Below are 25,315 nucleotides of genomic sequence, written 5' to 3'. Positions count from 1 at the left end.
TTTTGATTTGTTTGCAGGAATCTTTAAATGATTTTCTAATATCAGTTCGAATTTTCCTAAGAGCTATTATATCGTTGTATACGCCGTATCGTGCATGGATAATCGGGAGTTTACTGTACATTCATTTATTTTTCTCTGCTTTTCAAATAGATCACTCCACTAATTTGTAATTTATAATAAGCTATTTTTTAACTACAATACTTACTATTCCATATCAATTGTATTTATTCACATAGATATCATCAATAATTTACAATATTCAAGATATACATATATTTTTTTCTAGAACACCTTTGGCTTTAATCATATCATCTTATCTCCTCTCACACCATAAGATTAAAAATAATTTAAGTTTTTAGTCAATATAAATTTTTATTTCATCCATACAGTTCTACTATTATGTAGTTACTAATGTATTTATGTAAACATTTTACAAATGTTGTTTTAATATTTTTTAATATTATGTTGTTCTTTTGTTTGATAATGCTCTTGACCAATGATCTTGCAAACTAATTATAGTTTTTTTTAATGTTATCTTTATTATTAGGCATTCATAAAGTGTATTTTTATGAACAAGTATTTTATCGCATTATTTTATATTCTATAAAATGAAACAATATGTCGATTGATCTGAATGAATAAAATAAAAACATTGTTACATTTGTTGACAATAAAATTTAATAACTTACAATTTTTCTATTTATTTTACAAACAATATAATACATATCCATTCATTCAGAAGAATTTATTTCATGTAATCTAAGAAAAAATTTAAAGATGGCAGCTAAATAATCAAATTAACGATACAGGTGATCGGCATGAATATTGGACGCAATCTCACTCTCCCATTTGTCGCCGTTGTCTAAAAGTTTCTCCTTGTTGTACAACAACTCTTCGTGCGTCTCGGTGGAAAACTCGAAATTAGGACCCTCAACAATAGCGTCCACTGGGCAGGCCTCCTGGAATATTTAAATAAAAAACTTACATCCATTTAACTGATAAACCGAGAAAAAACAAGAATCTCAAACACGGAATATTTGATAACAGCCAACTCCTTGGTAGATAGAAGAATAGATAAGTATTTGCATTACAGGAAACAAGAGAATCTCCAATTTTAGAGAAGTCGAGGGCGGTATGAGTGTGGTGAAGTAGTGCCACAGTGTCTACCTCTGGCACAATTCACGTTCTCTTCAATGTGTTCGATCCAGAACAAGGACACAATGGATTGAGCAAATCGATAACAGTTATTACCGGTAAAAAAAATCCTGTTAACTTAAAGTCCGCGTGTTGCAACAAGTCAGTGACATTTTAATTTAGTTTTTAGTCAAAGTGTCTTTATTATTTTTTGTCGCATACGTGAATAAAGGTCCATGTTTGAAACATTGACTCATTTTTTAATACACATCTTATATTTTAGTTTTGACATATTGGGGTTTTATATGTAAATTCAAAATGTGTTTTTTACATTTATTCCTACACCTTCGTAATCGATGCAGATATTATGATATAAAATATTCTTATTAAAGATGTGTATTTTTTTAATTTGCTTTAACTTTTATTTGAAATATTTTCAGCCGATAATGAGGTATAGCTGAAAAACTGAAAATAAACCGCCATTTTCCAAGATGGCGGCCATAGCAACATGTACGAGTGTTGATTATTGGTATATAATTACCGGGCACTAGCAATGTAATATGGAAAGTCTCCTCTTTAGGAGATTTATTTCCAGATGAGAGCTTATTTTGACCTAATATGACTGAAGTTTCTGACTGACTGATGTTGGTTGACATCTTGGAATAAGCTGACAAATTACTATTTACCAGGAGCATGTGAATATACTTGGTATCGATTCTCGCTATCTAACCATTTTTTGAAGATCTATGGACAGATGTAAGTTGCATTATGAATCAAGATTTAATTATTTATCCAGAGAGTGTCGTTTTTAACAGACCTGACAGAATCCACAGTATATGCACTTGGTCATATCAATATCGTAGCGTGTGGTCCTCCTGGAACCGTCAGCACGCTCTTCGGCTTCAATGGTGATGGCCTGTAGCAAACAATACACATAAGATAGCCATTCATAAACACAACCAAAAGTTCAGAGCCAGTTTTATAACACAGTAGAAAGATAGTATATGTGAAAAGTCCATGTCTGTGAGGCCTTATCTCTTTCCAAGAACAAAACATAATACGATACCAGTATCTTATTTTTTGACTGATCATTTTTGTGTTTTTTTTTATATTCCATTCAAAAGGTCGACATACACACATCCCCCACGGTGGCCGTGCGGCTTAAGCGTTGGACTATCACGCCGTGGGTCCCAGATTCGAATCCTGGGTCTGGCAAGTACACATTGTTTTTCAATTTGTCTGTGTCAGGGTATGGACCTAATAGGTTGAGCAAGTGGCTGACATCCATTTCTCGTAAAAAACAAAATCTGTTAATACAAACCTCTACTCTGTGGAGGCCCATATGATCCTATTAGGATCGGACATGGTTGGAATACATATCAGATCAATATTACAATGTAATTGTATATTCTAGTTTCTAATATTGATTTCAGAAGTGATAACTAAATAACTACATAATGGGGATGATAGAAAGTGTTATGAAATAAGTATTTTAACTGCCAATAAAACGGTGTGAAAATCACACGCTTATAGCGGATGACTCAGCTATTCCAAGTACATGAAGTCTATATTTTGTGAAACCAGTAATAGGACTCCACTAACTCTGAAATGATCCTTAATCTCCCGGTGACATAAATTTATGAAGAATGCACGATATCGTGGTTTATCTTATTTACTATCATAGTTTGTTATTTTTTAATTCTAATACCATGTATTGAATGTCTCAAATCAAGATGTTTTATCTGCTAAATCCAAAATAATCGCAGTTACGTGCTGGAGCAAATATTCATTGGAATACTTTCTTTTTCGTATGTGCCTGTCTTAAAAATGTGACACTAAAGTTATCCTGCCTCTGAATTGAGACATTGGACAAAATTGACGCAGAGAAATTCTATTCATGCAATATCATGTAAACAGTCTGGACAAATTATTGCAATATTACTAATTTATCAGTTTAATTAATATTTAATTTTTAAGTGAATCAAAAAAATTAAATAGATCAATAACATTATGAAGGAGGAGATATAATCAATATATGATTACCGTTTTCGTTTCTTCGATAATTTGACACAAACTTTTGATATTTCATTTGACAAGACCTATATAAAACAGTATAACTCTACAATAATTCAAAATTTAATTACTCATAACAAATATAATTATTTTTCATAAGAATTATATTTTGTTTTGTTCATTACAGTTCTACAGATGCCTTCGCTCCTTTCTAAGAAATATTCATTATTTTAAACACCCTTCCATCAAAGACCCTCAGTAAAAAAAATACAATCGAAGTTGAAATTTAAACAATTAAATTTTTATAATCAAATTAATCCTTCATATGACATTACCTGTGCAGGGCAGATGGCCTCGCATAGCTTGCAAGCGATGCACCTCTCTTCTCCACTCGGATATCTCCTAAGGGCATGCTCACCACGGAACCGCGGGCTGAGAGGTCCCTTTTCAAATGGATAATTGATGGTGGCAGGTTCCTTGAAACAATAGTAAATAAATTCGATAAGTAATCCCAGTTCTATGCTTGTATTATGATGGTACTGTTTTGCTATCAGGGGCTTCAAGAACAGATGCTTGGCGTGAATACTAGAAACACGGCGGTAGAACAATCAGGCCCAGATACATAGAATGTTGCCATTACGCTAAATAGAAATAATGAAACTCATGCACAGATCAAAATGGAATAACAAATACGAATTCTTAATTAATGAGGCAACCTTGCTTTCTGTAATCAAAATTGTTGCCATTTTTTAAATTCTGATATCCCAATTGTTATTAAAATATTTTTAAATACATAAATCAAAAAATACGAAAGCTGCATAATATAATACCCCTTACACGTGCATGGATTTACGGCTAACAGTACATATTATCGCGGCCATAACAAGAAAATATAGGTAATAGAAAAAATCTTTTTTGAAAATCAATTTGGAGAGCGCTTATGAGCAGATATTAAAAAGGCCAATAGTTAAAATTTGTCGCAATGAAGCATGGCAGTCGTAGTGTGGTAATGCTCAGGGCGCGATACCCAAGAGACGCAGGTTCGATTCCTGCCGGGTGTCTTACTTTTTTCAAAAAAGATTTTTTCTATTGGCTATATTTTCTCATAAGTGTTTTCAAAATTATGTATGTTCGAATGGTACATTCTTAAAATCTTGTGAATTATTCGTTGAATAAACGAAATGGTTAATTAAGAAAATATACGTGTAAACATGTATTATCCTGCAGTTGCAAGTTTGCATGCAGGAAGCTTCTGAATTTTCGTGCGACAGTTGGGATTTTTTCGATCTGTGCCTGTGCAGTAGAACGATAGTGGCGAAAAAACGAACTACTGTGGAGACTCATTTTGAGTCTAACCGATTTTTACGACCTGTCAAATAGTACCATAAAACGACAACATCACGTCTTACTTACTCTTGAAGAATGAGATTAGAGAGACAGTCAGCACTTTTACGTGTAAACAGTTATTGTCACGATAGTTTAAAATACATACTATTGCTGCTAGTAAATCCATGTACGTGTACCGGCGCATGTAGTTAATATAAACTTTAAATAATTTAAAGAGTTCATTATTAGTGGTTATTCTCAGTGTCTTCATCGTTTGTATATTTTTTTGTTGATATGGCAATCAAATTTTATATGTTCATGTATCAAATAGATGTCAATCTAGTGTCGATACATGGAAAATATAATAAAACTTGTTTAAAACTGCCAGTAAATATTATAATGTTATTATCAATGTATTTACTTTGAAGATGTGAGCCAACGAGACGGCGGCGCCGCGGAATAATTCCGTCCAAAAGATTGTTTGCGCCGCTCTGTCGGTGATCGCTGCGAACGTCATTTCAGGATCTTTATCATTTACATACATATAGCCAGACGTCGGCGACTTGTTCGGAGCTGCACTCATCCACCTTACATGTCTGCATGATCCTAGTTAAAATAAAAGAAAATCGACATTAAACTTCACATTGTTTCTAACACCGTAAAGCCTGAATACACTTCAAAGTCTAAAATGAATCCATAACTGACGAATAATACGAATAAATTTAAATAAAAATAAATAATATCGCTAATATTATGGTTTTCCAGTACGGTAGTACAGGTTATGCGCATCAACAAACGTCAGTTGCGTAACATGTTATAAATATACAAGTAATTAATAAATTTTCTTGTAATAAATACAATTCAAAACATTAAAGATGGAATTTTTCTAGTTTTCATTAATAATCCTACCTCTGGCAGTAACAGAAAACAATTTTATTAAGGACATTTTGACAGGTAATCGGTCAGCAGTCAAAAAAATTTGCCTACGACCATAGACTAATATACTCCTACGACCATAGAGTAATTTACGACACACTGACCATAGATTAATATATTACTTTTTTTACTTCATTCAGGAACCTACCTATTTTTATTTTGAAATTATTTTTTCAAAGAATGTTCATTTTTATGGCTTTTTCATAAGAGGAGCGATTACCTGTTGGCTTTTAATAATGTTAAAAATTAAAGGAGTTTTACCTACCAATAAAACTTTTATTATTCATGTTGACTTTGAAGTCCTTGAGATAGGGTTTGCTCCAGGGAACTGAAATACCCAACCGGTAAGGCTACGCAAGCAACCGATCTCGAGTAAGGTAAACTTAACCCGCGTGTTCAGAAAACGTCACTCTAAACTTGTGCGTCAGCCTGACAACTGCTCTCAGTGCTCTCGGTTTTATGTTCATTTAAAATTGAAAATGGCAATCTGTTCAGTAAAAGGTTGTAGTAGCAATACAAATATGAAAAATAAAACAAATAGCGCAACTACACTTCACAATAAAGCCTATTTTTATTGTTATTTTGAATATATATGTCAATATCTTAACATGCATTAAAATTTATTTTACGCGTGCTATTTGACGTTACGCACAAACAATATTACATGTATTTGGAAAGTGCGACGCACATCATTATATGCATATAAAACGTGTGTTTTGTTTGAATAACAGGGCCGCATTTCAGACAGGGAATATTAGATAATATTTATTATAATCAATTATAACTGTTTTTGTTTATCATAATGATTTATACAGTTGCATATGCAATATGCATAGGTAAATGTGCATTTATTTACTGTCAATATTCATTTTAATCATAAAATGAAGAGATAAACACACTAATTACATAGTACAAAGTTTAACGATTTCAAATATTTTGTGAATAATTAATGATATTATACTATTGACTTTTGGCATAACAGATTTCCACGGGACCAAGTACGGCGTACGACTTGGACTTGGAACTCATCATCAGGGATGGAAGGCCAGTGCCTACGCACTGCACCACGAGAGCCGCCGATTATGAATTAAAAAAAACAAACACATGGCTAGCTATATTATTCCAAATTTTAAAACTACGTCGACATACCTAATCTCCATCGGCATTTTGACATAGCCATGATCTTTTTATCATTCCAAATAGGTACCTTGTTTTGGATACCCATCTCGACCACCATAAGCACACACACAACCTTTTAATTGCGGACTATCACTTTCTTTTGAATTAGTCATTAAATGGTTCAGTTATGAATTATTGCTCACCGTTAATGTATTGTGTACCTACCTATATTTAGTCGGAAGAGAAGTGATAAAGCCATGTTTAAAGAGATCTTCCATTATACATGCGACAGAATAGTCAAAAAACTTGATATTTGGTTTTTTCTCCCTGTCTCGATTGAATAAATCGTGTAAAATATTTTCTTATTTATGTCCGTACCGGTTTCATATTTGTATACGAAAAATGAATAGCGTGCTGCTAACCGGGTAACCGCGGATATATAAACTAACCGAAAACCGGGTAAAATTATTAGTAGGTATTGACATATCTGGGGGGTGTCGGGTAGCTCAGGTGGTAGTTTTATCACCCCTCGATAGTACAAAAAAATAAAAATTGATGTATATTGTTTGTTTTCTTTATTATTTTCTTTAGTACATTGTTGCTTATCAACGTCTTTTATTGTTTGTTACAATTCGGCACCTTCTACGTATAATATTGTAACTATTAAAATTGAAATCAATAAATAAAAAAAACATTATTTTTTATTATAATGATGTACTGCACTGGTAAATTTGAACTACTTCTTAGTGACGTCACCCACAATTCTTTGGGATCAAATACAGAACGTTACACAACCTTGATAACAAAGACAGAACTGTATACTATGTGAGTATCAAATGTAGCAATCTTCACTTTTAAAACATGTATATTTAATTATTTACAACAATCAGAATTCTGACATACGTAAATTCCGTTGTGTATTTCTAATTTATTGCATATTATTATATCTCCAATTACTTGAATTTTTTTTTCGACGTGAAGTAATATGGTAACGTATTTAGCGACACTTGTTACTGCTTATTACGACACTTCACTTCGGACGGGAGGCGACACGACCACCGCAATAAAATTATTTCGCGGCATTACCTGTTGTATGTAAATATATTATGTGACGTATAAGTTGAATGAGATTTTTATAATTATATTTAATATTTTTCATAATTATTCTGTACAATGTGTTATTTACGTTCATTAATTTCATATAAATATACTTTCTACAAAATCCAATTAATATCCTTTTTTCAATTTCTAGAAAGTATATTCCTAACTAATTGTGTGTGAAGTATGTATGTTCATTTAAAAAACGCGTTAAAATACTAATATTAGTAATATGTAAGTATTTAAAATATGTTTCGTATTAAATCTTTCTAATGAAAAGTAGTCATCAATTAATGCGGCTTTGTGCGCGCTGCGAAGGTCATTTTTTGTGCGTCCACACATTTACTCACACTTCTAAAATCCTGCTTCACTTTGAAACGTTTGCAGGATAGGAGATCAGAGTTCTATTTATTTTCTTTTCTGTGGTCCACACATTTACTCACACTTTTAAAATCCTGCTTCACTTTGAAACGTTTGCAGGATATGAGATCAGAGTTCTATTTATTTTCTTTTCTGTGGTTTGCTCTTTCTTCTTCGCGTGAGTTTATATTCTAGTAATTTATTTTCCTTTTTCTTGTCGTTGGTCATTCCTCCGTTTTTATTTACTGGTCATACCCGCGCATCCATTTTTTATATATGGAGTTTGGGATCCCTTCGTCTTCATTATGATATGACTCAAGGAACCAGGTAGAAATTACCTGGACTTCAAAGTCAACATGAATAATAAGAGTTTTATTGGTAGGTAAAACTCCTTTCATTATTCGAATTTGACTTTGAAGTCCTTGAGATATCTGTTTGTTATCACCTGGTGTTGGGTATGCCAAATTCCTGTATGTGACAATGATTCATTGACGAGGTATAGACCATCGTGACTTTCAATGTATATGGTTGAATAGAGAAGTTAATGGGTTCTATTCCCCTTCTGATGGTGGTGTGTCCATCGTTCTCTGATATTTGTCGTGAAATGTCGACTCACTACGCCAGTTACCTCTCTTTAAGATATCATCTATTGGGTATATTTACAGTTTAAGGAAGCCACCACTGAGCGGACACTGCCTGGTGGTTCGTGTACCCCTGCTTCCAACAGTACTGACCTTATCCAATTCAATATAACTGTCCTGGTGGCTGGTTTTATTGATCCTCTTGAAGATATAAATAATTCCGAAATATCCCCACCTTCCCCTCTCCTTGGGTTTGACATGCAGACGAGTTTTCGTAACCAGAATACTGGGTCGATGTTTTGACACGTGGAAGCGCTTAGCTTCCATTCCGATTGACGATGCTTGGCGGTATCTGTATTTGCGCCAAACATTGGCCATACAATTATGTGGTCACTTTTATCCACTAATCCATTGCCTACTATTACTGAGTAGTGTGAGGTCATGAACCCTTCGTCCCGATGCAAGAAGCAGCCGAGTAGGTAGCTGTCCTGCGAGACGTTTTGAATAGGATGTCTCCACCGGTGTTGTTTTCCTAATATGATCTACCACTCGTCCTGGATCCCAAACCGGTGGTTTGACAGGTTTCGTTTTATGTATCGAAATTGACTGTAACCTATTGTGTTGTACTACCACGTTGATGCTGATATCTACAATGATAATTGGTTTGCAAAATGTGGCTATGGCTGACTTATGCTCCAGGATGGTGTTGTACGACAAACCCTCCATGTTGTGCAAGTAGCCTAGGTATCTGGCCAATTCCATTGGTTGAGGGCTATTATGATCCATTAGGTTCATGTTACCCATGTCATTGTCTTCCATTTGTTCCAAGCTGGTTTGTAAGTTTTTAGAGTCGAAGGCCGCCATCTGGAAGTAAGCAGTGCCGTTTCTTCCACTATTCAATTTGATGTTATTTCCACCCCACCCGAAATTATCCATAGTTAAAGGGACAAGTCCTGGGTCCTTGGAGGTGGACGGTTGGTCTCCATACCTACTAATGTCGTATGTAGGTGAGGCATTGTATAATGAGGTACTATTGCCCTTTTTCGTAAGTCCACTCCCCAAAAGCATTGTTTCCAGCTCGGTGCCACTAGTAAGTACTTCCCTTTTGCTGAGTTCAGGTGCGCTAGGACTCGTGAAAGTATGTTTGGTGGGGGAAATATCCACGCCAGTCTGAAGTCCTACATTCGGCTGAAGGCGTCGTGACTAGTAACAGCGCGCCACTGTCTGTAACGTCTCGTGACACATACGTTGCAATGACATGAGCTGTTTCGCTTGCGAATAAATCCACCTCGGGAACACCGTATCTTTGAAACAGGGGGTGGTTGCGGTGTTGATGAGGTGCCATTCGGGAATGAGTTGTCTGCGGGAGAGATGATCTGCCACGCAGTTTTAATTTTCTACTTCTAGTATTGTGCAGTTAACGTGATGTTGGCTCGACTGGTAAATACAAGTACCTGTCGGCATAGGTTTGGGAGGGTGACAGATTTTGTGCCGCCCTCATTGTTGATGTATGCCACCACTGTTTTGTTGTCTGTCTGCAGAAGCAGATCTGATCCTATGATTGATTGTACCTGAGATTGAATTGCAAACATTTCCTTCCTGCTTAAATGCCATGCCATGCTAACTGGTCTTGTTCCCACGTACCTGATATGTGGTGTTCATTCAGTTGGGCTCCCTAGCCTGTGTCGGCTGCGTCTGTCATCAAGAAGTGATTGATGTGTGTCAACTCTGAGGAGCCTATCACCTGGAGCCACCACATGATGTCCTGTTAGGCCTTTGGTGGGATTGTCGTCTATTGGTGAGACTGGGACCTCGACAATATTGATGACTGGAGCTTTGTAGCCGTCGGCAATGCAACCTTCCTCGTGGAGGTAGGATGCGAAGCTAAGTCCTCCCAGAAGAGATTGAACATATTATGCCTGCCTGAGGGACCAACTGCCTTTTTGTACCTGCGTTGTGTCAAATCTGAGGATCCTATCGCCTAGGGGCACCACATGATGTCCTGTTGGGCCTGTGATGATATTGTCATCAATTAGCGAGGATGGGACCTCGGCCATATTGATGACTGGAGCATTGTAGCCATCGGCAATACAACCTTCCTCGTGGAGGTAGGATGTGAAGTTGAGTCACCCCAGAAGGGATTGGATATGTGCCTGTCTGAGGGACCAACTGCCTTTTTGTACCTGCGTTGTGTCAACTCTGAGGATCCTATCGCCTAGAGTCACCACATGATGTACGGTTGGGCCTGTGGTGGGATTGTCATCAATTGGCGAGGATGGGACCTCGGCCATATTGATGACTGGAGCGTTGTAGCCGTCGGCAATGCAACCTTCCTCGTGGAGGTAGGATATGAAATTGAGTCGCCCCAGAAGGGATTGGATATGTGCCTGTCTGAGGAACCAACTCCTTTTTTGTACCTGCATTAGCAGAATATGGTGACGGAGTGCTACACATTTCTCCGGCGACAGAAACCTCCGCTTGTTGTGTGTGACCTACGTGATGTCCAGGAACCCTGATTGTTGGCTTGGGTTCAGACAGGATCTTTTAATATTTATTAACCACCCTAAAGACTGTATGAATGTTATCCTGTATTCTACCTGAACCGAGACTGTTTCTCGGATTGGTTGGCTACTAAGAAGTCATCTAGGTAAGTGATATTCTCAGCCATTCTTTCATAGGCCTTCGGCGACCCAATTCGTCAGGGATGCCAACATAATCGGAGCGGCTGGCAGCACGAACGGGAGACACGTGAATTGTAGGAGCTCCCCTTGGTAGGCTAGTCGAACGAATCGACGATGTTGAGAAGCCATTGGTACGCCTGGCTTAGATCTATTATTACTTGTCTAGCCAGTCTTCTGTTTGTAAGACGGCTGAAACCTCGTAATGGTGAATTAGTTTGAATGGTTTTGGCTGTAGGAACGCATTCAAACGCTTTCGGTTGAAAACAGGGCATAGGGTCCCGTCTTCTTTCTTGATCAGAAACAGGGTTGAGAGAAAAACTGAGGGTTTGACCCGTTTCTTCTAGAACCCCTGAGTTCTTTAAGTCCTCGATCTCGAGAGTGACCTCTGCTGATTGTTGCGTTTGAAATTCTTTCCGTAAAAGTAAAGAAGGACTTACACTTACCAATGTTGGGGCGGGGGGGTACACTACGCAATCCAGACTCCCTGAAAGTCTCTTAGGCGGCCCCCAATGTTGTTGGTCGTCCAGATGCGGTCACCTTCGCTTAGAGTACGGATCCCTAGTGGAGCTTGTACCTCCGATGGAGAACTCCCTTCCCACAGGACGTCGCCTCTTGGGAGTACCCCGGCCATAATGTGAGTTCGAGGGCCTTCCGGGACTCTCAGCTCGGAGGAATCCTTGATAGTGCCTCCCGTGTGAAGGTATCCTTCCGGTAAGGATCTGAGTCATGTTCTCGCCAATTTTATTATGCCTTGTCCCCAAAACCCTCTTCGATTTTTTGGTACATGCTCATCTGCTGTTATGATGTTTTGAGGAATGGTTGCCCAATCCACTAACTCTTGCATACCCTTCCAGAAGCTATCCCGTTGGGAAGACATCGCATTCTGGAGGGCTGCGATGATCCTCTCCGTCAGATGGTTAGCTGATGACGAGTGGTAGCACCGACGCAACTTGTCATTTAGACCTAACTCTACGACCTTAGGGGCCGCCAAGAATTGTTTTTTGGGCGTTGTGCCACTCTTTGCCGGCCCCCCTGCTGAAATAAGGTACGTAACGAGGATACCTCAAACATCAGCATCTTAATCGACGCTCGTACGTTGAACTTTTCCTCCTGTAGCAGTTCTGCTTCGCCGTCTGGTGTCCATTGCTTTTAGAATATCCTCCTCACGGTCATTCAGATGTTGCGCCATAATCACTGATCACTTAACGTTCACTTAACCCATAGCTTACGGGCCGCACAAAATTGTGTTTTTGCTAATTACTTTTCAAATGCAAATTAACACGTTAATTACAAAATTAATTAAAAAGTCCCGTAAGCATTGTGTTAACTATCACTTAACGTTCGTCCAAGATAAATTTTTTTTGATAGTTAGAATGAACTGTCAGACGCAACATGTAAACAATAAGAAAGTCAAATCCAGAATGAAGACAAAGAGATCCCAAACTCCATACATAAAAAATGGACGCGCGGGTATGACCAGTAAATAAAAACGGAGGAATGACCAACGACAAGAAAAAAGGAAAATAAATTAGTAGAATATAACCTCACGCAAAGAAGAAGAGCAAACCCTATCTCAAGGACTTCAAAGTCAAATTCGAATAATTTGTTAATTTATTCACTGCGAGATTTGGGAAAGTCGATATTTTCTTTTTGATTCAAGAAAGCGGGTAGTTAAAGGTACCTCCTACCTAATTTCAACCACGCTTGAAATTTTAAATATAAATTTAATATTTTCATTGTCTCAATCATATTCTTATATTGGTACAGGTTACAGACAAAAGTCAAAATATTAATTATCTATGGTCAAAATGTCAGATTGACGTCTTTCAATTTATTGACAGTGAAACATGAATCATAGTGAAATAACTGAAGTATTTCTTACTATACCGTTTAAACTACGAGATAGCGGAATCTAATTTACCATGATTGAAACATGTCCGAAGAAATGTATGCTTCTCGGTACGGTGTCTCTAGGATTGTGAGTAATATTACTTAATCTTCTAAAAATCTTCGACTTATAAAATACTAAATACAAGTAAGTAGGTAGGTACCGTAAGTTAATTATACGTTATTAATTCGTGTTTGTCAATTTCCAGATTAACAATTGTGGTTCTCATATTAGAATCTCATTTTGCATCTGAAAGCTTGTCACCCTCAAGCACATCGCAGAAAAATAAACAGTTTCCGACAGAAAATAATTCAACGTGCTGGCAGCATCAAGAATATTCAATTGTGACAGAATGTCATCCGTGTACTGGTGCGTATTTGTTGAAATATAAATATATTTTTGATTAACTCAGTTTTGTCCTGTGAAACTGAAAAAAGCGTCAAATTTTGATCTTATTTATTTTATATTTTTCATACAATTGTTTTACAAAAAGTTGATCAACCGATAACATTACCTCGGAGAATTCGTTTTCAAGCCGTCCGCTGAGTACAAATGAAGAATTCTAAAAAATTTAAAATATCTATCTTCGGTAAGGAAATATGGACATCATAACTGTAACTCATCATCATCATCATCATCATCATCATCTACTGTAACTCATGCGTTAAAAAAATGAGACATTTTAAAATGTAAAGGAGAAATTTCCTAGCAATCATTGAATTCACATAATTCTCATGAAGTTAGTGGAGCATTAATTAAAACTACTGTATAAATGCCTCAATCATTTTCCAAACTACAACTCGTTTCCTTACTTTGAAAAGGTTCTAACTGAAATTTTGGCCAAAAATGACTTTTTGGTGTGCAAAGATTCCATAAGCCATATTCTATCATATACGTTCATTTCAGAGTTATCTATTGTCAAATATAGGAATTAGCAGTATGCCGGAGTTCTATCTACATGTCTTTTTATATTGAAAATATGACCATTCCAAATTTCAAACGCTCATATCTCAAAACATGGTCAAGTGCAATTAGAACCTTTTCAAAGTAAGGTAACGAACTTTCAAAAACAATGTATTTTTTAATAAAACATCTAGAGAAGGTAGGTACCCAACGGAAAGTGGAAAAATTAGACGTATGAATAATTAAGTTAACAATATTTACAGTAAAAACAAAACCGTTTATGTAGGTTAGATTTGTTTTATTTTCTAACTGCTTTTTATGCACCTTTATTCCATTGTACTCACTTTGAGTGGAATATATATCACAACATGATTATTGAGTTGTTGTTATGTTGCTTACCATATGCAATTGCATAAACTAACCAAAGTACAGCTAAACAACTTGAGCACGAACCCACGCAGAAGCACACTTACTTTCGTGCACATAGAGTAGGTGTGTAAATGCTGCATCTGCGAGTGTAAACGCTGCGTCTGCATATGAAAAGTCTGTTTTACACGATATAATAGTATATTTATAGTTTTACAATGAATACTCCATCTCGATTGGGGTATTACAAAAAACCTTTACAAAGACAAGCACGAGAGATTATTGTTTTTAATGTAACTGAATATTTAAAAATGATGAAAAGACAGTACAATTCGAAATATAATATTGTTAAATTGGCAAACGAAACAACTGGCGTACCTATCAGCACCATTCAGAGAGTACGTAATACGGGATGGCAAAAAATCGATAGATACGGCGTAACATAAAATTTTTGATCGCTTATTCCTTAATTACACTCGGAATAAATGGAAAAAAATGCTGGACGCACAATATAAAAATCAAAGATTCTTACAGGGCAAATGATTTAGGAATAGACACACATTATGGAAAACTTGATAATAAACATTGGTGCGGACTCGGATGACAGCGATGATTATTATTTTCAGAACAGAACAGTGAATCAGATGAGATGTCATAGTAATGCGCGATTTATATTGTTAGTAATTTAATAATTCATATTGAAAGTAATTATAACAATTTGCTACGTGTAATACGGGCTGCCGTTTTTGTAACTGACCGAATACTTATGAACCCACCCCAACTTCAAAAACGTCATGCTTATGTTGTCTAGTTGTAATAACAACTCAATAATCCGAGCATGATACTTGCCATTTGCTGTTGCTACAATCGAATAAAGGCGCTGGTGCTACGTCACATAGCCGATAATTACAGAGGTCTACTTAAAATATTCAATGGCGCCCTACTACTTAAAAGTATCAAAATTAGAAATTTTCTTATATTCAATTAAGTGACGATTTTACTAAAAAATCCATCTGTCTAAAAGTGTAATGTGACTTTTTCCACTTTGATTTCCAGATTTCGAAATCAAAAGCAAAAGCATCGGAGTTTGCATACATACTCATTATAAAGAGTTACTGAAATGTAAAAGTGGAGAAGTTGTGACACGAAGGTAAATATAACTGATGAAAATATAATTAATTTTATTTATTTTAGGCAGCTTATATTTAAACATTACTATTTGCAATATGCATACAAAGTACAATCTGTGGGCTTTCATCAATTGTTTATGTTAACTAAATACAAAACTTTAATTGGTGCAACCATGTGACGTAACGGTAAGTAATGACCAAGAAGAAGAAGTGCAAAACATTAATTTCTCTCTCTAAACCAAGAAAAGAAACTGCTTGAGATTTCAATAGTAAATTGTATTGTAACTATCAAATAATATCATTATTTCAATAGTTTGGATTAACCAAATAAAAGAGGTCAGATATCTTTCTGTCATAATTTGACAAAGACCACAGAAATATATTCGACAGATGAAGTAAGTGGAAATAAAAATGGATTGTGTATATCCCAAATTTATATTATAATATGATTTTGGAATAGTTGTAGACATAATCTGTATAATTCAACTTACATGCCTGCCAGTATAATAGTGAATATGTAGTGCACAGAACAGCCTCCTGTAAATTTGTTTATGTGTGTTTAATTTTTTCCAATGTGAAGGTATTTGGAGCTGCGGCATGGAGCACACAGGTTGTGCGAATAGCTAACACCAAACCATTATGAAAATGTTTGTTAATATTTCTCCATACTGAGACAATACAAAAATGCTTTGTCTTTGAGCGCGGAAACAGCTATTTAATTTCTTCTTCCAATACCGTCTTGTACTGAAGACTAGCGTCCAAATTGTAGTAAATCTACAACCCAGTTTTACGATGGTTCTGTTACAGTACAATTTCATTCTGGCAATGCATCTGACGCCCTCTACCTTTTTTTTTTTTTGTGATTTTACCGAGGTTTTGACTGCGACTCGCTGTCATATCGCCTCTTCTCTTCTAGAAGGGGATCCGTTGATCAGGTCCTCACTCCTATTCTGTTAAATAACTTTACAATTTTGCCTAGCTCTTCCGTCTTACCCACCGCCAGGACACCCTTCAATTCGTCAACATTCTCATAGATATCCGCAATTCGCAGCTGTACTCTGTGAATTTCATATTTGGGGCATTGCAGTGCTATATGTACAATGTCCTCTAAAACATGACATTCATCGCAGAGCTGCGATTCGCTTCTTCCCATGAGGACATCAAATCTTTTGTCCATGGTGTGCCCTGTTCTTAGCCTCAGTATTAACTTAAGCTCATTCCTCGTCAAAGAAGACTCTACAAACCAGGGCACCTCTCGTGGTGATGGTAGAATAAATAGACTTACTCCATTTCCCCTTTTCTAATGCCCTATGGTGAAAATCTATCCACATACCATGGCACATTTTCTTTATAGCCTCATTCCAGTCCAGGTTTTCTGGTATCCACTGATATGGTACCCCTGAATGGGCAGCTTCCTTTGCCAGATCATCTGCCCTTTCATTGCCCTCAATGCCCATGTGTGATGGGATCCATTGAAGGCATAGATCTCCTCCTCTATTTTTCTTGGCGTCGATCTGGTCAAGGATGTGGTATGCTATGGTTTTACTGTTATGTGAGCGAGTTGCTGCGGCAAGATGTTGTAAAGCGCTTTTGGAGTCTGTTAAAATGACAGCGAATTGCGTAGAGAAATCATCGCTTAAGGTGTATTTAATTGCTTCGTTTATCGCCCCTCTACCTTTTCCTGCATTAATTTTTAACCATAGACTAATATACTTTATCATATAATTTTTTTGTGCAGCTGTGACCGGGTTGCCTACTTGGAAGAAAGGGCGTATTGGAAATTTGTTGGTTGGACATTTTTGATCGGTACAATATCCAGTACCGCAGTCATGCTGCGTTTGAGGATACTCAACCGAAAAGCACTCCGGCGAGCACATAATCAACTAGCCAATGGAATATCATAATATATAATTATTACATATTGTATGAAACATTTCATTATATAGACTAAAAGTGCTTGCAAGATGTTACATTGACATCTTAATACTAACAATCGTTGTCACTTAACAGTCCTTCATATTATGTAAAGGAAAACATTTTATAAATAAAAATATTTATTATCAATTCTCATTATTAATTTATTAAAATTGTTATACTTCACCGCATACAGGTATAATTCTTGTAAGGAGTAATGTACACTGACATTCGACTCGACACCAACATAATCCCAAATCAGAAATACTAACAGTTGCATTCACTCTCGTGCACACAAATGCGAATAGTCGAAACGTTAAAATATTCATCTTTGACCGTATCTACTCCTCGGTTAGAGCATACGGATACCACACAGTTCCTCCAAGAATCCCTGTCGCTCGCCAGTCTTTTTACATCTTCCCAAGTCATGCCAGCATCAAATGGCCAATCCACTCTGTGGATGATATTTAGTGGCCTACCGGAATCTGTTTGGTTTGAAGAATAGGCAAGCCGAGTTGGGATTCTCTTGAACCGTGTCCAATGTTGCTTCTTCACTTTTAGTGTGATGAGAGGCTGGTCCGCTCTCTTATCTCCTCGTTATTCCTAAAGTTATACCACGGCACACTCAGTATCCGTCGCAAACATCTGTTCAAAAATCGCAGTATACGGTTGCTCTGAGTCTTCGTAAGGTGCCATGACTCACTACCGTAAATCAGTATCATTCGAATGCACTCGTCGAATAAGCGACATTTGATTTAGAGCATAATATTTAAACCAGGTAAAACGTCTTTTTCCATTATAAAAAGAAATGTTTCAATTGTTGAAAAGATATTTCTTACCTTGAAACGTGTTCTGTGAACGCCATCAAAATCACATTGACAAAGTGAACGTGTGACAGTTGTATCTGATTAGTATGTGCAGCCCACCCAAATGGTCGCTTTCTCAAAGATACATTGTTGATATGGACTTAAAATCTTTATTTAGTGCAATATGTGATGACAAATCCGCTGTCGAGATATTCCATTCATATAGATGGCAGTGTGACAATGGGCCCATAATGAAAATTAATTTTAGTGGAAGGCTTTGTTGAAAGTGCCAAAGAGGCCCGTTCAATTCGCGAATATAATAAACCATAGTTAGATTAGGTAAGTTAACGATCAGTGTTCATTCTAATTATTTTACTTAAGAGCGTACCTCAGTGAAACGGCAAATAATTTTCAAAAGTAGGTGTTATGAAATTTGGCACTCGTCGCCAATCGGAGACCGACAGTCGAGGTGTGCGCACGTTGATTTGTTTTGTCATGGCGTCGGGTGAATATATTCTTAAATCGTGTAAAGATGACTAAAAAACTTTTAAGTATGTACTTGAAAAAGAAAACATGTCAATGAATATACTATTATTATTAGTAATATAATGAGATCCCCGGGGTTCCAACGGCTAGCTCAGGTGTCCATCGAACCCCGGATTCACAAAAAAAAGAAATTCAAACGGTTGGAGTATAAATAAAACACGGTCTTTCGTGCTCGTAACGTGGTCTTCTTATAATTTACATTTTCTTTAAACGTTTACATATTTTGTTTTAACAATAAGTTTCGCAGGTCCTATCCTATCGGAAAGGGGACGCTTACTAATTTTTTTTTTCTTTTTCAAACTTCGCGTACCCACGCCATTCCACAAAAAGGACTCTCGTGATTGGCCAAATTTTATCGCGTGATGTTTTTTGATTTCACGAATCACGAGGACCACCCTGGCGCAGGCGCGTCGAAATTTGGACGTTGCCGACAAGCGCGGCAAAATTTATTATTTTTAAATACTTATATTTAGTCTTAAAATTATCGCTTTCATCCATCATCATTTATACTTTTTAAATTAAATTAAATTTATCTTAATTACACCTCCGCCCAATATGTGATTTTCACACACCGGACGAAGGCCTTTACCTATGAATAAAAAATACTTACGTGGTTGAGCAAGGAATCAGATTAGATGTTTTATGAAGCCGTTTCTAGAGGTCAGGGTTACGTTTCGACTTATAGCTACTAAATGATTATTTTACACCGGGAGAAGCCCGCCTGTAACAGGGGTGTATCAATTACAATAAACATAACATTAAATGGACGCATGTTGAATTTTTATGACAAATTATATTTCGTTCGGCACGCGTCATTTGCACAAACCGCGCATTGCCTAGCCACGATATTTTTAGACCATGCCTCAACTGAAGTATAGCCTTAATAAAATACTTCTATCTGACAACATATGTCTTACAACTTATTTTCCCATTTTGCAATCAATTTGTTTGCGATCGATTGTGTAGTGCCATAAAACTTCCGCAGACATTTGAAGAGTTATCTTAATTTATAATAATATTATCCTGTGTAGGGTGTGGAAACATTTCATGAGCATCATGAGATGAAGGGCCACATTGGGAACATAAAATGAATGGTGGGTCACAAGTAAAATACTATTTTTAGACATACATACATTACTTATTATCATGACAAAGGAATTTCAACATATATAATTATTTATTAAATAATTACAAGATAAAAAGAACTTTTTATATACCACATTTTTAAATTTTCTGTTGAATCATATAAACTTGTATTAATAAAAACTTTTTATTGTACTTGGTAGAAATACTGAATAAATATTATAGAATACTGAAATGTCATTTTGACATTTCATATTGATTTCCATAGTAACACACGTATATATTAATAATTTTGTTGCTAGGACCAATACAAAAAATAATAACTGTCACAGTACACATACAAAACAGAATTAACTGAAAATGAATTCAATTTTGCTTAAAAATATTAAAAGAATGCATTGTCGTCGTGTTCTGATATATTCTAAAAGTTTCAAATGTCTAGCTAGTCGGGAAGTTAGTTAGAGCTCATACGCACTTGCGGCAGGCCACATCGCGGCTAGCCACAGCGGCCTGCCGCCTATCGTTTTTTGTATGCAAAGTGCCTACACCATACGCACTACATCTCGGCGGTTGTCATGCACAACGCGGCCCGCATGCGGTCTACCGCACCGCGGAGCGCTACGCACTAGGCGGTTGACCGCTTTTGATAAAAACTTATTCCGATATAGATTTCGACACGGAAAAATTTATACACGATGTAGAAAAACGACCTTGCATATTATGGAACATGAAATGTGCCGAATATTTAATTTATTTAATTAACTCACTAATAAACGAGAAGAATTATAGTAAAGCAGTGGATCCTGGAATCCTTTGGATCCTTTGGAATGAACGCCCAAATATTTTATTTCTGAAATTAATATTAAATGAGTGTACTAACAAACAAGGAGGAGAATAAAACATTTAAATCTCCGATACGTTTAATTTTATAACTATTCTCAGTTGATTCGCCCCTCCTTTAAGTGTCCTAGTTCCAAAACTGTTCAAACAACTATTTATAATTAAATTTGATCTATCTGGGTTCTCTAACATCCTGAGCTAGCTAACAGAACTCCAAGATAAGTCACGTTCATTTTGAAACTGACTGCGGCTAGCCGCTAACGTAACCGCTGTCCCCGCGGTCAGCAGCATTGCGGATAACCGCGAATACAACCGTGACTCGCGGTTAGCCGCCGCCCTAGCCGCGTAGCCCTTAAAAATCTTCAATCGTCCAATACAAATCTTGGACAAACAAGAAAAAATATGTACTGGACACACAAGAAAAAATTAGTACTGGACAAACAAGAATATGAGCTAATAAAAACATGGTAAAAAATAAATGATTCTTTTAGCCAACAATAATTTTATGTCAAGAATGAAATTGTTTTACGTTTTTAACATTTTTTTAATCCCAGGTGTTAATTTTGTAGTTGAGATTCTTAAAACTGCTTGTAAATGTTCATCGGTGATCCTTGATCGTAAAGAGTTTATATAGATATTCATAACTGAAAATGTTTGTTCAAATATTTAGGTTGATCCAAAAATAACCAACATCGAGCAGAATCTTTAAGTTGTTTTAATTTGTCCGAATTAAGTGTATTGTAAAATTTGCAGATTTTTTCTCGTCAGTGCAATTCATGTATATTCAAATTTTATTTTTAAAAAGGCATTAAAATGTATAAAAAAGTAAATTATTTCAGAAATACGATTAAAGCCGTGGGAGACAGCTTAATGCTTCTTAGCCAGACCGCAGATTCAAATCACAGTGGCATTGTAGAATTCATTGAGTTTAGTTAGACAATAAATCAAAAATCATTTTCACAGGTATAAAAAAACTATATTTCATACTGTTTCGTTAAAAAAATATTAGTTTTATTAATGACATTATAATCCATATATAAATATTAGTTTTCACTGATCAAATATTTTATAAGTTCACTGACAACTTTAACATTAATACTATTACCTAAAAGACGGTAACATTGTTTTCTACTTATATCAGCTGGAAAACCAAAAGAATTTGGAAACGCCATTAATCGGGATACTTCTTTTGGGGTAAAATATCTCAATCTCAACCTGATTAGAGTGTCAACATATTCCGTTGATCCAGTATCTAAGTTATCACATGCTGTGAATGCTTTTTCCACCTCTTTCTCAGTCGATTCCGTATAAACAGAGCCGGTTCCCTCCAAAAAATGAGTGTAAGATTTCGTAAAGCAACAAGATCTCTCTGAATCCGGATAACAGATATCCAAGACGTGTGCTCTTTTCATAAATTTTGACGGGATATTATAATCATTGGTGTTTTCATTATCAATAATGCTGCTTATTTTAAAACAAGAAGGTGTGTCATTATGGAGTGTATGGCGTATCTGAAAAAGAAAAAATAATAAATGTAGTCTTGTAGTCAATGGAAATACATATTAGAAATCACATAACTCTTCAGTGGCCATCCCCAGTGAAACAAGTCATATATTTCATTCGTATAATTTAGGTAACCTCTTCCGAGAGGAATGTATATCCACGTAGCAAGAATGGGCAGTGTGTATCATAATAACGCATTTGTAAGGGATTAAATCTAATGCCTTGTTATCTTCTTCCACGGCGCTACATCCCGGGGTAGGATTTGGCCTCCTCCACAACCGCTCTCCACTCACTCCGATCTCTCGCCACACTTCTCCAGTTACCGGGTCTTCCTATATGCCTAATATATATTCCTAATGCTTTGTTATGATTAGTTTAATTTTTATGAAGTAATATCTCAATTTGATTTTGGAATTCATAGCTCTAAAATAATAACAGTAGAAATCTTAAACAGCTGTAGTCAGATTTCCGGTAATCATGCAAATCAGGTGACGATTATTTTATCGGCCACAAATAAGTCCTCATGGTTCAAGCGAAATTCACCGCTGACAATATTTTTATAGTCCAATTTTTTTTTACTATTTATTCGTTTTCTTTGCAGTTACTGCATTATTCAGTAATAGATACAAAGAAAAGTTTAATGGCATAACTCATTTAGTCGGACGTAGGCTATAACTCTTAGATTTCATAAATGTTTTGAAATCTACAAATCGCAGCAAACACTGACCCCCAACCTATGACTGTCACTTTGACAGCAATAATACCAGTCCGCTATGTTGTATTCTTATTGTATATTATATGTAAGCGGGTTTATTTACATTTTTTTCATTATTCGTAATTAAGCAGTCAAAGGCTAAATAGCTTATAAGGATTGGGACATTTCATGCATCAAGGTCTTAGGATGTAGCGATTTATTTAATTAGACTTACATCTTGACATCCATTACTCAACTCTGGAGAGAAGCCATTTTTTCTTCTGGCAAGACAATAATAACGAAGACGTGAATTTGGTATACCAAACTGATTTGGAGACAGTAAAAACTCTTGATAGAAAAATCCACTAGTTTTCAATGCTGCCAGTAGCAAATATCTTGAATTTGATGATTCAAATCCTTTCACATTCTCTACCAAAATATAGTTTATACCAGACAAATCTTTAAGAATCCTTAATAAGTGTAGGAATGCATCTGAACGAGCATCTTCAGAGTCTTTCTGTAAACCATTCCTCGTGAATGGCTGGCATGGAGGCGACATGAGCAATACGTCTGGATTGATAGCCGTATTTATGAAATCCGCTGACACAGATTGGATATTACGATTCATTAAAACTGTTTTCGGAAAGTTATACTGATATACGTGATTAGCAACTGTGTTTATATCGATAGCAGCAATTACATTTCCATCCACTGAAGCACCTGAAATAATATTAGGCAATAATTATAAAAAATGGAGTACCAAAGCTATAATGAAAATATACAATTGAATTTTAACATTTTCTATGCCTCACGATAATTCTATGGCAGTAACTGACACACTGCAGATTTTTAACGACACACGTTGAATGCAGAGCAAAGCTCGTACTAAAATTTCTGTAATATCGATAATTGGTGGCTTATTATTTCATAATTATCAAATAGATGTCACTGTGTGTTTAATTTGTTTAGATTGTGCAAATCAATCGACAGTGGCTAGTAATTTGAGTTTAAAGTCGGACGAGATAACTCGCGAAATTTGTATGTGCAGCCTGTCGATCACGGCCTCATAGAATGAGAAAACTCACTGAAGGCATCAAACCGGTTAACAAATATTGCCGCCACTGTATTCTGTGAGGAACAAATGGGGTTTTTCAACATGTGCATGCTAGCTGAGGTCCCGCATGGCTGTCATAAAGTTCAGTTAAGACAATTATTGTCTTGACCGAATCTTGGGGGTACTACTTGGGGTAACACTTGAGTTTGTGAGTGAAGCGTCAGTCCTTGGTGACAGATGTATTCACAAATGGGCAAATGCCGGACGAGACACGGCCATACGGATTCCGGTAATGTAGCTGAGCTGCAGCGTTACGAAAAAAAACAATCGACACCCTGAGGGTCTGACATGGAGAGGCGATGAACCGAAGGAAATAGCATTACCATGTGTTTCCATATACTCAGATGGTGGAGAGAAATAACAAATATTTACGAAGATCCATTATTAAAAATTCACACAATCCTTTCATCAGAGAAAATACAAAAGTAATAAAATATTAATAGTATTTACCCTTCAGTGCATAATGCATACCACCTATTCCACTAAATAATTCTAAGATTCTGTGGCTTTCCATTTTACAATGAATGTGGAAGTTGATCAGTATTTTCTTTTCACAATATTAGTATTATTGACATCATTCTTTTGTAGGTTATAAAAATGACACTTGAACTGTCATTTTTGGTTGTGTAGGTGTAGATTATAGAAGGCAGTGGATAGTTTACTAAATAATATTGTCTATGGTTACATAAAGTAATCACAGAAATGCACTACACACAAATAGATTAAATTCAAACAACTCTCACCAAACTTTAAAATTAAATTTAATATTTTCAGGAAAATACATGGTAATTAAAAAAGGGTGGGAATTAATCGCACAATGCAATAATCAAAGTTCACAAAAAAAAAATAACTTTAACATTTGGAAAGTAGTTTTCACATATATTAAATGATTTCACAAATAAATAGATGAAATCACATAAAATAGTTTGTTTCACAAAACAAAAATCATAAATCACTCATTGTAAATATAAATTCACTCAATTCTGACAACTGCACACATTTGTAAAATTGTTTTCACCGACAAAAATAATATATCGCACAAAGAAAAGGTAGAAATTCACAAATGTCAAACTAATAATTGTAGCGGCAATACAATTTATTAGAAGGCAATCGCAAAAATGATGCTTAGGTGTCAATATAATAATTAATGTTTAACGCAGTAATATAAATATGTGTATATTCGTGCTGCTATCGTTCATATATTATTTGATGTAAATCTACAACCAAATAACACCACCTAGGTATATCTTTTTCGGTTCATCGATATAAATTTTGGTAAA

General features: G+C 35.9%; 3 protein-coding genes across 3 annotated transcripts; 1 reads left to right on the top strand and 2 right to left on the bottom strand.

Annotated features, from left to right (window-relative positions):
- Positions 1–652: 652 nt before the first annotated feature.
- ND-23 (NADH dehydrogenase (ubiquinone) 23 kDa subunit) lies at positions 653–5,460 on the bottom strand. Its single transcript, XM_085949378.1, has 5 exons — positions 5,383–5,460; positions 4,895–5,079; positions 3,483–3,623; positions 1,952–2,050; positions 653–959 (listed from the first exon to the last, which is right to left on the bottom strand). Exons 1-5 carry the CDS (start codon positions 5,417–5,419, stop codon positions 798–800), a joined length of 624 nt encoding a protein of 207 aa, XP_085805504.1. The 5' UTR covers positions 5,420–5,460; the 3' UTR covers positions 653–797.
- A 7,571-nt stretch (positions 5,461–13,031) lies between these two features.
- JTBR (jumping translocation breakpoint protein JTBR) lies at positions 13,032–17,600 on the top strand. The gene is made up of 4 exons (XM_085949575.1): positions 13,032–13,226; positions 13,345–13,505; positions 15,462–15,555; positions 17,274–17,600. The coding sequence occupies exons 1-4, from the start codon at positions 13,171–13,173 to the stop codon at positions 17,437–17,439; spliced, it is 477 nt and encodes a 158-aa protein (XP_085805701.1). The 5' UTR covers positions 13,032–13,170; the 3' UTR covers positions 17,440–17,600.
- Positions 17,601–21,682: 4,082 nt separating this feature from the next.
- Positions 21,683–24,667, bottom strand: Mt2 (tRNA (cytosine(38)-C(5))-methyltransferase). The gene is made up of 3 exons (XM_085949314.1): positions 24,486–24,667; positions 23,157–23,641; positions 21,683–22,235 (listed from the first exon to the last, which is right to left on the bottom strand). The coding sequence occupies exons 1-3, from the start codon at positions 24,547–24,549 to the stop codon at positions 21,768–21,770; spliced, it is 1,017 nt and encodes a 338-aa protein (XP_085805440.1). The 5' UTR covers positions 24,550–24,667; the 3' UTR covers positions 21,683–21,767.
- Between the last annotated feature and the right edge of the window lie 648 nt (positions 24,668–25,315).

The sequence above is a fragment of the Rhyacophila brunnea genome, unplaced genomic scaffold (genome assembly GCF_057557595.1).
Source record: "Rhyacophila brunnea isolate RB1 unplaced genomic scaffold, BYU_Rbru_1.0 scaffold_22, whole genome shotgun sequence".
NCBI classification, from domain to species: Eukaryota; Metazoa; Arthropoda; class Insecta; order Trichoptera; family Rhyacophilidae; genus Rhyacophila; species Rhyacophila brunnea.
This window is presented reverse-complemented; position numbering and strand designations above follow the sequence as displayed.